General features: G+C 52.9%; 1 protein-coding gene across 3 annotated transcripts in view; it reads right to left on the bottom strand.

Annotated features, from left to right (window-relative positions):
- RENBP (renin binding protein) overlaps window positions 1-7,957 on the bottom strand; it is a 91,839-nt gene extending 83,882 nt beyond the window's left edge. For all 3 annotated transcript variants that reach the window (XM_068133406.2, XM_068133408.2, XM_068133407.2), the window contains exons 1-2: window positions 7,822-7,957; window positions 2,629-2,738 (exon numbers count right to left, since the gene is read on the bottom strand). In XM_068133406.2, coding sequence (XP_067989507.2) covers window positions 2,629-2,729 — 101 coding nt within the window. In that variant the 5' untranslated portion in view covers window positions 2,730-2,738; window positions 7,822-7,957. The remainder of the gene's footprint in view (window positions 1-2,628; window positions 2,739-7,821) is intronic.
- Between the last annotated feature and the right edge of the window lie 5,386 nt (window positions 7,958-13,343).

Below are 13,343 nucleotides of genomic sequence, written 5' to 3'. Positions count from 1 at the left end.
CAACTGAAGGCAAACTCAGTTCCTTCCACCAAGCTCGGAACAAGTGTGTTTCTACCCTCAGGAGTGCCAGGAAGCACTATCTCTCCACACTCAAGAATGAACTCTCAAACCTGTCTCCTTCCTCCAAATCCAGGTGGCGTCTGGTCAAATCCGTTTCTGGTGTTTGTTCCCCCTCCATCCCCTCCCTTACCTCAAATGGCTACACAGTTGACACTGCACGTGACAAAGCCGAATGCCTCAACTCTGTGTTTGCCTCAAAATCTTTAGTCCCAAACCCATCTCTCTCTGTTCCCTCCTTTCCCAGTCGAACCCAACTGCTCCTGGACTCTGTGTCCTTCTCTCTCGACAAGGTGGAGAAGTTTCTGTCAAGCCTCGACTGATTCTGCAACTGGACCAGACGGCATCAGCCCACGGGTCCTAAAATCCTGCTCTGCCGCTCTATCTCACCCTCTCTCTGTTCCCTTCACCCTCTCTTTTGCTCAGGTCATCTGCCATCAGTTTGGAAATCAGCAAACATTATCGCTTTACACAAAAAAGGAGCAAAACAGATCCTTGCAACTACAAACCAATCAGCCTGCTCCCAATTATCAGCAAAGTCATGGAATCCATCATTGCTTCGGATATCAAATCCTTCCTCTTCTCCAATGGCTTGATCTCCGATCATCAATTTGGATTCAGACCAGGTCATTCTTCTCTGGACATGCTGCTTCTGCTGTCTCAACAATGGATGGAGGTCCTCAATGCCAAAGAGGAAATCAGAGCTGTCTCCCTCGACATGTCATGTGCCTTCGATATGGTCTGGCACCCAGCTCTGCTCACCAAACTCTCCTCCTATGGTATCCATGGAAATCTCCACGCTTGGCTTGCGGACTTCCTCTCTGGTCGTAGTCAACGTGTGGCCCTGAATGGATTTCTCTCATCTCCCCTTCCTGTTCAGGCTGGAGTTCCCCAAGGCAGTGTTCTGGGCCCTGTGCTATTTCTGGTCTTCATCAATGATCTCTTCGACTCTCTGGAAAATCCTCTATCTCTTTGCTGATGACTTCACTTTCTGCCGCTCCATTCCTCATCCCTCAGATCGGCAGGCAGCAGCCTCTTCACTATGCAGACCTGCACAAAATCACAGACTGGTCAAACAAGTGGAACATGTCTTTCAATCCTGACAAATCTCACACTCTTACTATGTCTCTCCGAAAAGACCGACTGGACAACCCTCCCATATACTTTCTCAACAATCCTCTCCAAGAAGTTCTGTCGCTCAAGCTTTTGGGTCTCACTATCTCCCATGATCTTTCCTGGGAAAACCACATTTCTAAGTTGGCTTCCAAATCTAGTCCAAAAGCTTCCAAAAGCTTCAAAAGCAAAGCATCCAAAGCAAGTACTTCCAAAGCTAGTCGCCGACTGGGCATCTTCCGCCATGCGAAGTCCTTTCTTGGCACACCTGAGCTCCTCACCAGATACAAAGCTTTCATCTGCAGCTCAATGAAATACTGTTCCCCCCTCTGGGCCGGTGCTCGTGCCTCACACCTAGCTCGGCTTCATGCTGTTAAAACCAAAGCTTTCAGAATCATTGTAATCTCCTGCGATGAAGCTAACTCCGAGGGCCTTTCACTCACTCACCGCAGGCAGATTGGTGGTCTTTCTGTCTTCTATCGACTCCTCTCCGGCCTTGCTCCCCCAGCTCTCTCTGTGCTCTGTCCCCCCAATATTCCTTCAGGTCGCACAAGATCTGCCTGCAACCCTCTTATGGTTAAACTGCCGAAATAAAGACCGTCTATTCACCTTCACTCTTTCATTCCTCTTTTCTCCCGCCTCTGGAACAAACTCCCCCACTCCCTTCAATCCCACTCCTCCCTCCAGGTCTTTAAAACAGCTGTTCACCACCATCTCTTATCTTCCCCCATCCAAAAACTTGATCTTTTCTAACCCCGCTAATTCATCCCAGCTCCTCTTTTTTGAAATTCCAACTTCTTTCCTGGAAGTCCTTGCAGTGTCCACATGGTTTATACCTCTCTCACCTCCCCCCAAACCCTCTCCCTCCCACAGATCTCTCGATGTCCCTGGTCTCAAATGTTGTGTTTGTGTCCTTCCCCCTCTTTCCCCATCTTGTCTACTGCTCCCCTTATTATATGTTTTATGTGTCGGTTTAACTTTTTTGTGAATCATGTTCGCTCTTTCACGAGCTTCGATCTTGTATACAAAAAAAAAAAAAAAAATCTCTGACCTTTGACCTCTTTACACAAAAATATCATCGGTTTATCGTTACATCATTCTACATACCTGTACAAAGTTTGACTTCGATTCCTTCAGCCATTGTAAAGTTATCACGGTAACAAAAACCTATCACAGACGGACACACGGACGGAAGGAACCTGAAAACCTGAAAACAATGCCTCTGGTGACTTCGTCGGCGGAGGAATAAAAATAACCAATTAATAATATTGGTGAAGAATAGCAAGAAGCTTCTTTCCTTAATGTTTAGGGTTGAAGGTTAAAACGGTCTGACAGCCAAATAGACGCTTTCGAGGCAGAACGCGAGATTATCTGGTGGAGTAAGTATTCCTGTGATTATGCCTGTCTTCTTGAAAGATCAAAACGATTTCCTTGTTAAATATTCCAGACAAAACAAACCCATGGTCTTCGTCATGCGAGTGCTGAATCCAGAACGCCATTGTGCTGTCGAGCGCTTTCTTCACGCGATCCAATACTTCTCCAAATCGAACAGTCTCCATGATCAAAATCTTAGACAAGGAGGAATGACACATCGTTTGCCTTTAATAATCCTTTATTACCCCTAATATTAAAAACATATTATAATCATACAAATTGCAAAAAAACAAAAAACAGAAGCCTTGGCAGCCAAACATGCCTTATGACAATTAAATATCCTAACTCCCTCATCATGTAAAACATGCAGGATGTTTTTTTGTTTGCAATCCCCTGGTGTTGGGCTAGCGGCTAGGGTGCCGGCTTTGGATCCCAGGATCCTGGGTTCGAATCCCGGTCGATCGCTAAATTAACGCCAGGGGGGTTGACTCAGCCTGTCATCCTTCCGAGGTCGGCTAATTGAGGACCAGTTCACTGGTAATTCCCTGTTTGTCGTTAAAGGCGGCAAAAAGGGTTGGCGTCAGGAAGGGCATCCGGCCGTAAAACATTGCTTCAAAAAGGCGACCGAAAAACAACAACAACCACGGTGCCCGAAAAGGGCCAACCCCCGCTTTGTGGGGAAAAATGGCCTCTAAAGGTGGTTATTTATTATATTATAATCCCTTCCTCCATAAAAACATTGCCTCAAACAGGGAACCATGATCGTCATGGGGCCCGCAAGGCTAACCCCCGCTCTAGCGGGGAAAATGGCCTTAAAACGATCATTCATTCATTCATTCAATCCCACACCACAAAACCAATCGTTACCACGGAAGGATGTGGGGGTCGCACAGGCCGAAGAACACACTTTGCAGAAAGCCAAACCACAGAGTACCTCGAGGATTGGATACTCACTCCCTCCACGGTTCGATACTTCCTCCACTAGCGTCGAAACACACTCATTATCAAGATTTTGATCCCCCGGGTATTTGCCAAATGCACCAAATGGTGCGGCAGGATGCATAACAAGGCAGATGCGTGCCCTTAAGGAATACGAAACGATAAGACACACGACATCAAACAGAGAACGCTTCGCAAAAGAGAGACCCAGTAAATACAGAACACTTAATGCAAATAAAACCAAAAACTCCAAAAGCACATGACTCTCACACACATATGAATCAGACGGGATTACAAAGGCAGGACATGGTTCGTGAGGCTGCAAACATAGTTCGTTTGCAAACATGGTGCAAACTCTTCTAGACTTGGTTATGACAAACTTCCCTGCAAATGTCTGCTGTTCTTCTTCTGCTCCAATCGGTTCACCTGATCATGTGCTTGTTAAAGAGGACATCTCTCTGGCCATTCTCAGAGAGCCTCCTCAGCGTCGACGAGTCTGGCATTTCACTCAGGCCGACTGGCACGGTCTTCAAGCAGCCATCAATCATCTGGACTGGTCTCCCATCTCTTCTGCCTCCGACATCAACTCTTCCTGGGAATTCTTCCAAAGCAAATTGCTCTCGCTCATGCACAGATTTATCCCATCTCGTCTTCAGTTGTCATACCCTTACTCCCGTCCATGGTACACGGAATCTTTTGGTGAGGCAGTTGCCCTGAAACAACTTGCCTTCGCCTCATGGAGGTTTAATCCAACAGAAGGCAATCTCAGTTCCTTTCACAAAGCTCGGAACAAGTGTGTTTCTACCCTCAGGAGTGCCAGAAAACTATAGCTCTCTAATCTCAAGACTGAACTCTCAAACCTGTCTCCTTCCTCCAAATCCTGAGGGCATCTGGTCAAATCCGTTTCTGGTGTTTGTTCCCCCTCCATCCCCTCCCTTACCTCAAATGGCTACACAGTTGGCACTGCACGTGACAAAGCCGAATGCCTCAACTCTGTGTTTGCCTCAAAATCTTGTGTCCTAAGGCAATCTCTCTCTGTACCCTCTGTACCCACCATACCCAGTTGTACCCAGCTGCTCATGGAATGTGTGTCCTTCTCTCCTGACAAGGTGGAGAAGTTTCTGTCAAACCTCAACTCTGATTCTGCAACTGGACAAGATGGCATCAGCCCATGGGTCCTAAAATCCTGCTCTGCCGCTCTATCTCACCCTCTCTCTGTTCCCTTCACCCTCTCTTTTGCTCAAGGTCATCTGCCATCAGTTTGGAAATCAGCAAACATCACCGCTTTGCACAAAAAAAGGTGCAAAAACAGATCCTTGCAACTACAGACCAATCAGCCTGCTCCCAATTATCAGCAAAGTCATGGAATCCATCATTGCTTCTGACATCAAATCCTTCCTCTTTTCCAATGGCTTGATCTCAGATCATCAATTTGGATTTAGACCAGGTCATTCTACTCTGGACATGCTTCTTCTGCTGCCTCAACAATGGATGGAGGTCCTCAAAGCCAAAAAGGAAATCCGAGCCGTCTCCCTTGACATATCTTGTGCCTTCGATACAATTGGCACCCAACCCTGCTCTCCAAACTCTCCTCCTATGGTATCCATGGAAATCTCCACAAATGGCTTGTGGACTCCCTCTCTGGTCGTAGTCAACGTGTGGCCCTGAATGGGTTTCTCTCATCTCCCCTTCCTGTTCAGGCTGGAGTTCCCCAAGGCAGTGTTCTGGGCCCTGTGCCTCTTCTGGTCTTCATCAATGATCTCTCCGACTCTGGAAAATCCTCTCCATCACTTTTCTAATGACTCCACTCTCTGCCGCTCCATATCTCAACCCTCAGATTGGCAGGCTGCAGCCTCCTCACTATCCACAAACCTGGACAAAATCACAAACTGGTCAAACAAGTGGAACATGTCTTTCAATCCTGACAAATCTCAAACTCTCACCTTGTCTCTCCGAAAAGACCGACTGGAAACCCTCGCATCTACTTTCTCAATAATCCCCCCCCCCTCCCCCCACCTCTGGAACAAAGTCCCTCACTCTCGTCAATCCCACTCTTCCCTCCAGGTCCCAAAACTCAAAACACCTGTTCACCACCATCTCTTATCTGCCCCCCCCCCCCCCATCCAAACCTTTGATCTTTTCTACCCCCGTTAAAACACCACAAATCCATCTCCTTCAAATTCCGTTTTCTTTCCTGAAAGTCCTTGTAGTGTCCATCTTCTTTATCCCATGTATCCCACCCCAACCCTCTCCCTTCCACAGATCTACCGATATCCCTGTTCACTAGTTTTTGTGCTTCCCTCTCTCTCCCCATCTTGTCTCCCGATCCCTTTATTATATGTTCTATGTGTGAGCTCTTATATGAGCCTGGAACAAGGATACAAAACAAAATAAATAGCACTGCAAAGCGGGCGTAACCCTTCAGCCCATGCATGGTGAAAGGAAGCCGTGGCGGCCATATAGAAAATCGCAGCGCGCCCATTTTCGAAAGGACCCTTCCTTTACTCAACCCCAACACACACTGCAAAAATGGATTTAATCGGACAAGCCGTTCTCCTTGAAATTGACAGAAACCAAAAGTTGACGGACGCCCGGATGCCCGCCCTGACGACAATACCCCTAAGCCCATTGGGCTGAGTGATGAAAACCCAGGTGGCATGGTCGGGATTGGTTTCACCACCCGTAGCAACCAGGAAGTCAAGGAGAGAACAAGGAACAGAGCCTTGAAGATCCATCCATGTGACAAGTGGAGGTGATGATTAAGGTGAGGTGAGTGCAGGGAATGATAAACATGTGATGAGTGTAGGTAACGATTAAGGTGTGGTGAGTGCAGGTAATGAATGAGGTGTGGTGTGTGCAGGTAATGATTGAGGTGCGATGTGTGCATTAAGGTGCCCATGCCATCCCACCCCCCTTCACATTGAGCCCATCGCCCTTGAGAGTCTGGCCTGCTCACTCTGATGCATTGTCCAACCACAGAGGCCACCTGCAATGACGAAAGTTAATCATGCCAGTCGTGGGAATGTGTGCCGGGGGGGGTGAGGGGGGGGTGACCGTACTTGTCTTTGGGGCCAATAGGGGTTTACCTTGCAAGACTGCTTCGCTCCACCAATCAAAAGGCAGGCACCAGAGCCCAGATGGCCAATCACTGACCATGACGCAACCCTGAATCTGCACTTAATCATTACCTGCGCTCAACTCGCCTTAATCATTACCTGCGCTCAACTCGCCTTAATCATTACCTGCGCTCAACTCGCCTTAATCATTACCTGCACTCAACTCGCCTTAATCATTACCTGCGCTCAACTCGCCTTAATCATTACCTGCGCTCAACTTGCCTTAATCATTACCTGCACTCAACTCGCCTTCATCATGACCTCCACTCGACTCACCTCAATCATTACCTGCACTCGACTCGCCTTAACCATTACCTGCACTCAACTCGCCTTAATCATTACCTGCACTCAACTCGCCTTAATCATTACCTGCACTCAACTCACCTCAATCATGACCTCCACTCAACTCACCTCAATCATTACCTTCACTCAACTCACCTCAATCATGACCTCCACTCAACTCACCTCAATCATTACCTTCACTCAACTCACCTCAATCATGACCTCCACTCAACTCACCTCAATCATGACCTCCACTCAAATCACCTCAATCATGACCTCCACTCAAATCACCTCAATCATGACCTCCACTCAACTCACCTCAATCATGACCTCCACTCAAATCACCTCAATCATTACCTCAACTCAACTCACTCACCTCAATCATTACTTCTACTCAACTCACGTCAATCATTACCTCAACTCACCTCACCTCACCTCAATCATGACCTCCACTCAACTCACATCACCTCAATCATGACCTCCACTCAACTTACCTCACCTCAATCATTACCTCTACTCAACTTACCTCAATCATGACCTGAACTCACCTCAATCATTACCTCTACTCAACTCACCTCACCTCAATCATGACCTCCACTCAACTTACCTCAATCATTACTTCTACTCAACTCACCTCAATCATTACCTCACCTTTATCATTAGGCCTACCTGTGGCTGTATTCACTACACCCTCCCCTTTGCCAGGACTCGCCAATATTTTGAAGTGCTTAAGGTAAAATCCGCGCAAAATTCAATGTTCAGAATACAATTTAAAAACCACATATAAACCCAAAGCAAAGGAAAATAACAACTGTCTTCAGGTTCGTGGGTGAAAGGAAACAATAACCAGGGTTATTAAAAATACGGTATTACCAAGTTTCAGTTAAAGAAAAAGTTATTTCCCATCGTTTTAGGAAGAAAAACACAACCCGAACCTCACCTATACGGCTATACATTAACACGAAACAATGTCGAAGGTAGAAAACAGCCTCTGCCTGTGAAGGGTTAATGGGTTATGGCGGATTGCGAAATAACGATTTCAATCACGCGCTCCCGGAAACCCTAAAAAAAAACAAAAATACCCATCCCGCCGGCAAAACACAGATTTCCGCGTACGCAATCACGCACGCAAAATGGACGCCATCACGCACCGAAAAATACGCAATGGCGCACCGAAATATACGCAATCACGCACGCAAAATGACGCAATCACGCACGCAAAATGACGCAATCACGCACACAAAATTGACGTAATCGCGCACACAAATATACGCAATCACGCACGCAAATAACGCAATCACGCACGCAAAATTGACGCAAGCACGCACACAAAATGGACGCAATCACGCACACAAAATTGACGTAATCGCGCACACAAATATACGCAATCACGCACGCAATTAACGCAATCACGCACGCAAATATACGCAATCACGCACGCAAAATTGACGTAATCGCGCACACAAATATACGCAATCACGCACGCAAAAACGCAATCACGCACGCAAAATTGACGCAAGCACGCACGCAAAATGGACGCAATCACGCACACAAAATTGACGTAATCGCGCACACAAATATACGCAATCACGCACGCAATTAACGCAATCACGCACGCAAATATACGCAATCACGCACGCAAAATTGACGCAAGCACGCACACAAAAATTCGCAAACACGCAGGTAAAGAGCAATCTCGCACGTAAATATCCAAACATTTTTTTGTCTTTTTTAATTGCAGAAACAATTTTTTTAAAGAGTTACTACTAAGAAAGATACGACAAAGTAATAAGAATGTTAAGACAAGAAAAATGAACTGATTATATGAAGGATATGTTTATTTAGGAGACAAGAAAGGAAGCAAGGAACAGGAAGTACGTAAACACAATGAAGATATTGTGGCGGGCACAAGGGGCAATAATTCCGCGCACCAGTGGGTGGCGAGAGCGCCCAGGCAGGGAACGAAAGCACATGCCCCGCCTTTCGACCGATCGGCCACGCCCGGGGACTAGGCGTGGCCTCGGGACATATATGCGGGCTCTAAGCTCGAGCCCGCTCAGTGCTGAAGTACGAGCTTTGAATAAAGACTTTGTTATACCAACGCGTTGTGGCCTACCTCTCTGGCAATCGAGTCGTGTGTGCGCAGCACCACACTTGTGACCCCGATTGGTTCAGCCGTTGCTGACCACCGAACGCGCCATGGCCACCAACGCCGTCGCAGTTAAACTCCCGGAGTTTTGGGAGGCACAAGCCGACGTTTGGTTCGTCCAGGCCGAAGCTCAATTTCAGCTCCGAGGCATAACGGCGGACGAGAACCGGTACTACCACGTGGTCGCCGCCCTCGGGCCCGGCACGGCCGCCCGAGTCATGTCCATCCTTCGGTGCCCGCCGGGTGACCACAAGTACGAGGCACTCAAACGTCTCCTGCTCGCCACGTTCGGGCTCACGGAGATCGAACGGGCCGACCGCCTCCTGGACCTTCCCGAACTCGGCGGCACACGACCATCCGTCCGGATGGATTTTATGCTGTCGCTGCTTGGTGACTAGCCCCCGGAGATCTTATTCCGGGCGCTTTTCCTACGCCAGCTACCCGCACAGGTACGCCTCGCGCTGGCCGGTTCCAAGATAAAGGAACCCCGCGCCATGGCCGTAGAGGCCGACAGGTTTTTCGCGGCCTGCGACACACGGTCGGTGTACGGTGCTGCCGTAGTGGATCACGGGGTAGAGGCTACAGCGCCCCCGGCTTCCCTCGTGGCCGCTGCTGTGCCCCGCCCGCCCACTACCGCCGCCACCAACACCACGGCCGCCGCGGCTGCCACCGCCGCAAACCTGGTGCTACTACCATGCCAGGTTCGGCCGCAAGGCTAAAACGTGTCGCCCGACATGCTCTTTTGACAGGTCGGGAAACGACCGGGCCGGCGCTCATTAGCGGCCCTGAGCGTCGGCCATTCCGGCAGGCTGTTCATCATGGACACCTTGTCCGGGCGCCGTTTTCTTTGCGACACAGGAGCGCAGGTCAGCGTCCTCCCCACCTCCACGTCCGACAAGCAAACCGCAGGCCGGGGCCCCGCTTTGCTTGCCGCCAACGGTACACCCATCCGCACATTCGGGAAGCGTTGCCTCTCACTGCGGTTCGGAGGGCAGCGCTTTCAATGGTCGTTCGTGAACACCAGCGTGCCAATGGCACTGCTCGGTGCGGACTTCCTATGCGCGAATGGGCTGTTGGTCGACGTGAAGCGCAGATGGCTCGTCTAGGCCGAAACCTTCAGCTCGCTTGCTTGTTCACTGAGCGGCTCGTTGAGCGGCTCACTGAGCGGCTCACCGAGCGGCTTGCCAAGCGGCTTGCTGGAAGGTACCGTCCCGGCGAGTTTAGTTTGCACGCTTCCGGCAGCGCCCTACTTTACCCGCCTCCTCGCCAGTTTCCCGGCCCTCACGCGGCCCACCTTCTCAGCGGTGGCCGTTAAACACGGGGTGGAGCACCATATCCCCACGGTCGGGCCGCCGGTCTATGCCCGGGCACGCCGACTCGAACCCACGAAGCTCGCGGTGGCGAAAGCGGAGTTCGCCACGCTGGAGCGGCTGGGGATCGTACGGCGCTCCAACAGCGCTTGGGCTTCTCCTCTGCACATTGTGCCGAAGCCCGGCGGAGGATGGCGGCCGTGCGGGGACTATCGCCGGCTCAATGATGCCACCACCCCCGACCGCTACCCGGTCCCGCATATCCAGGACTTTTCCGCCCGGTTGGCAAACACGACCGTGTTTTCCAAGGTGGACCTCATCCGGGGCTACCACCAGGTCCCTGTCCAACCGGACGATGTCCCGAAGATGGCCGTCATCACCCCTTTCGGCCTCTTCGAGTTCCTGAGAATGCCTTTCGGGATGAAGAATGCGGCCCAGGCGTTCCAACGGCTTATGGACAGCGCCTTGCGCGACTTACCTTTCCTCTTTGTCTACCTGGACGACACACTAGTCGTGAGCACGTCCCGGGAGGATCACCTGCTTCACCTCCGCACGCTTTTCGAACGCCTCGGCCAGCATGGCCTAATCATCAACCCCGCCAAGTGCCGTTTCGGCGTCGCCACCATTGAATTCTTGGGGCACCGCATCACCAGGCATGGGGCCGTCCCTTTACCGGCCAAGGTGGAGGCGGTCAGGGATTTCCCGCGGCCCTGCACGATCAAGGGGCTCCAGGAGTTCCTGGGCATGGTAAATTTTCACCACCGCTTCGTGCCCCACGTCGCCCAGCTCCTCCGCCCCTTGCACGAGGCCCTCCGGGGCAAGCCAGGCAAAGGTGACATCGCTGGTCGGAGCCGATGGCCGCGGCGTTTGCGGGCGCAAAGCTGGCCCTGGCCGACGCCACCATGCTGGCGCACCCGGCGCCCGATGCGCCAATCGCCCTCACCACCGACGCGTCGGACTACGCGGTGGGCGTGGTGCACGAGCAGTGGGTGCGTGGTGCTTGGCAACCGCTGGCGTTTTTTAGCCGGCAGCTTCGCCTGCACAAACGCCGCGATAGCACCTTCGACCGCGAGCTGCTCGGGCTCCACCTGGCGATCCGACACTTCCGCCATCTGCTGGAGGGCCGCCCGTTCACGGCTTTCGTCGACCACTAGCCCCTTGTGTTCGCGATGACCAAGGTCGCCGAGCTATGGTCGGCACGGCAGCAGCGTCACCTCTCTGCCGTGTCCGAGTACACGACGGACATCTGTCACGTGGCGGGTAAAGACAACCCGGTGGCGGATTGCCTTTCCCGGTCCGTCGTGCACGCGGTCCACCTCGGGGTCCACTATACCCGGATGGCAGAGGACCAGACCGCCGACCCCGGCGTCCAGGCCTTGCGGACCGCCGTCATGGGCCTCCACGTCACCGAGGTGCCGTTCGATGCCGCGGGCGCGGCCCTCCTATGCGACGTCTCCCTCGGCCAGCCTCGCCCCATCGTGCCCGCTGGCTGGCGGCGCCCAGTTTTCGATGCCATCCACGGCCTGTCCCACCCGGGCACGAAGGCATCCCAGAAGCTCGTCGCGGCGTAGTTCGTCTGGTATGGCCTCTGGAAGGACGTCCGCGACTGGGCCAGGACGTGCCTCGCGTGCCAGTGCGCAAAGGTCCACCGCCACACCCAGGCCCCGTTGGCCCCATTTGCGGTGCCCGAGCGTCGGTTCGACCACGTGCACGTCGACTTGGTGGGACCTCTGCCCCCCTCGCGGGGGTTCACCCACCTCCTCACCATGGTGGACCACACCACACGGTGGCCGGAGGCCGTCCCATTGGCGGCGACGTCTGCGGCTGATGTGGCGCAAGCCTTCATCGCCACTTGGGTTGCCCGGTTCGGTGCCCCCTCGGACATCTCGTCCGACCACGGCCCCCAGTTCACCTTAGAGCTCTGGGCCATGGTGGCGCAAGGGCTCGGGGTGAAACTACACCGCACCATGGCCTACCACCCCCAGGCCAATGGCCTGTGCGAGCGCTTTCATCGCTCAATGAAGGCCGCGCTCCGGGCCAGCCTCCGCGACGGCGGCTGGGTCGACAGACTCCCCTGGGTCCTGCTGGGCCTCAGGACGGCGCCCAAGGACGACCTGCGCGCATCCTCGGCAGAGCTGGTCTTGGGGCAACCACTGCGGGTACCGGGTGAATTTATCCCCGACTCCACGGCTCCTTGGTCCGTGGCGCAACAGCGCTCCACCCTTCAGGAGACCGCCCGGAGGTTCACCCCGGTGCCGACGGCACACCACGGTTGCCTGCCTTCCCACGTCGCCCCGGAGCTTGGCACGGCGAAGTACGTCTTCGTCCGGCACGACGCCCACCGGGCACCGCTACGGCCCCCGTACGACGGGCCCTTCCGCGTGCTGGGGACCGGGGACAAATACTTCACCATCGACATCGGCGGTGCCCTGGATCGCATCTCCGTGAACCGCCTCAAGCCAGCCCACTTTGATCCGGACCACCCCCCGCAAGCAGCTCTGCCTCCGCGTCGAGGCCGCCCCCCGGCGGTCGGACCCCCGGCACCCCCCAGCCCCGCCGTCCCGCTACCCCCCAGCCCTGCACCCACCGCCAGGGGGCGCTTCGGCCGGGTCATCCGGCTTCCCCGCAAACTCACCCTTCAGGTGCGCGGGAATTCTGGGGGGGCGCGTGTGGCGGGCACAAGGGGCAATAATTCCGCGCACCAGTGGGTGGCGCGAGTGCCCAGGCGGGGAACGAAAGCACATGCCCCACCTTTCGACCGATCGGCCACGCCCGGGGAGTAGGCGTGGCCTCGGGACATATATGCGGGCTCTAAGCTCGAGCCTGCTCAGTACTGAAGTACGAGCTTTGAATATAGACTCTTTGTTATACCAACGCATTGTGGCCTACCTCTCTGGCAATCGAGTCGTGTGTGCGCAGCACCACAATATATACACAGACGAATGTGTGTGTATATCTTCATTCCCCATGAAGAGGAAGGAAAATGTCCATATTTTTACATGG

The sequence above is a fragment of the Myxine glutinosa genome, chromosome 12 (assembly GCF_964187855.1).
Source record: "Myxine glutinosa chromosome 12, kmMyxGlut1.1, whole genome shotgun sequence".
Classification (NCBI taxonomy): domain Eukaryota; kingdom Metazoa; phylum Chordata; class Myxini; order Myxiniformes; family Myxinidae; genus Myxine; species Myxine glutinosa.
Note: the sequence above shows the minus strand (reverse complement) of the source record. Positions and strands in the feature narration are given on the sequence as shown.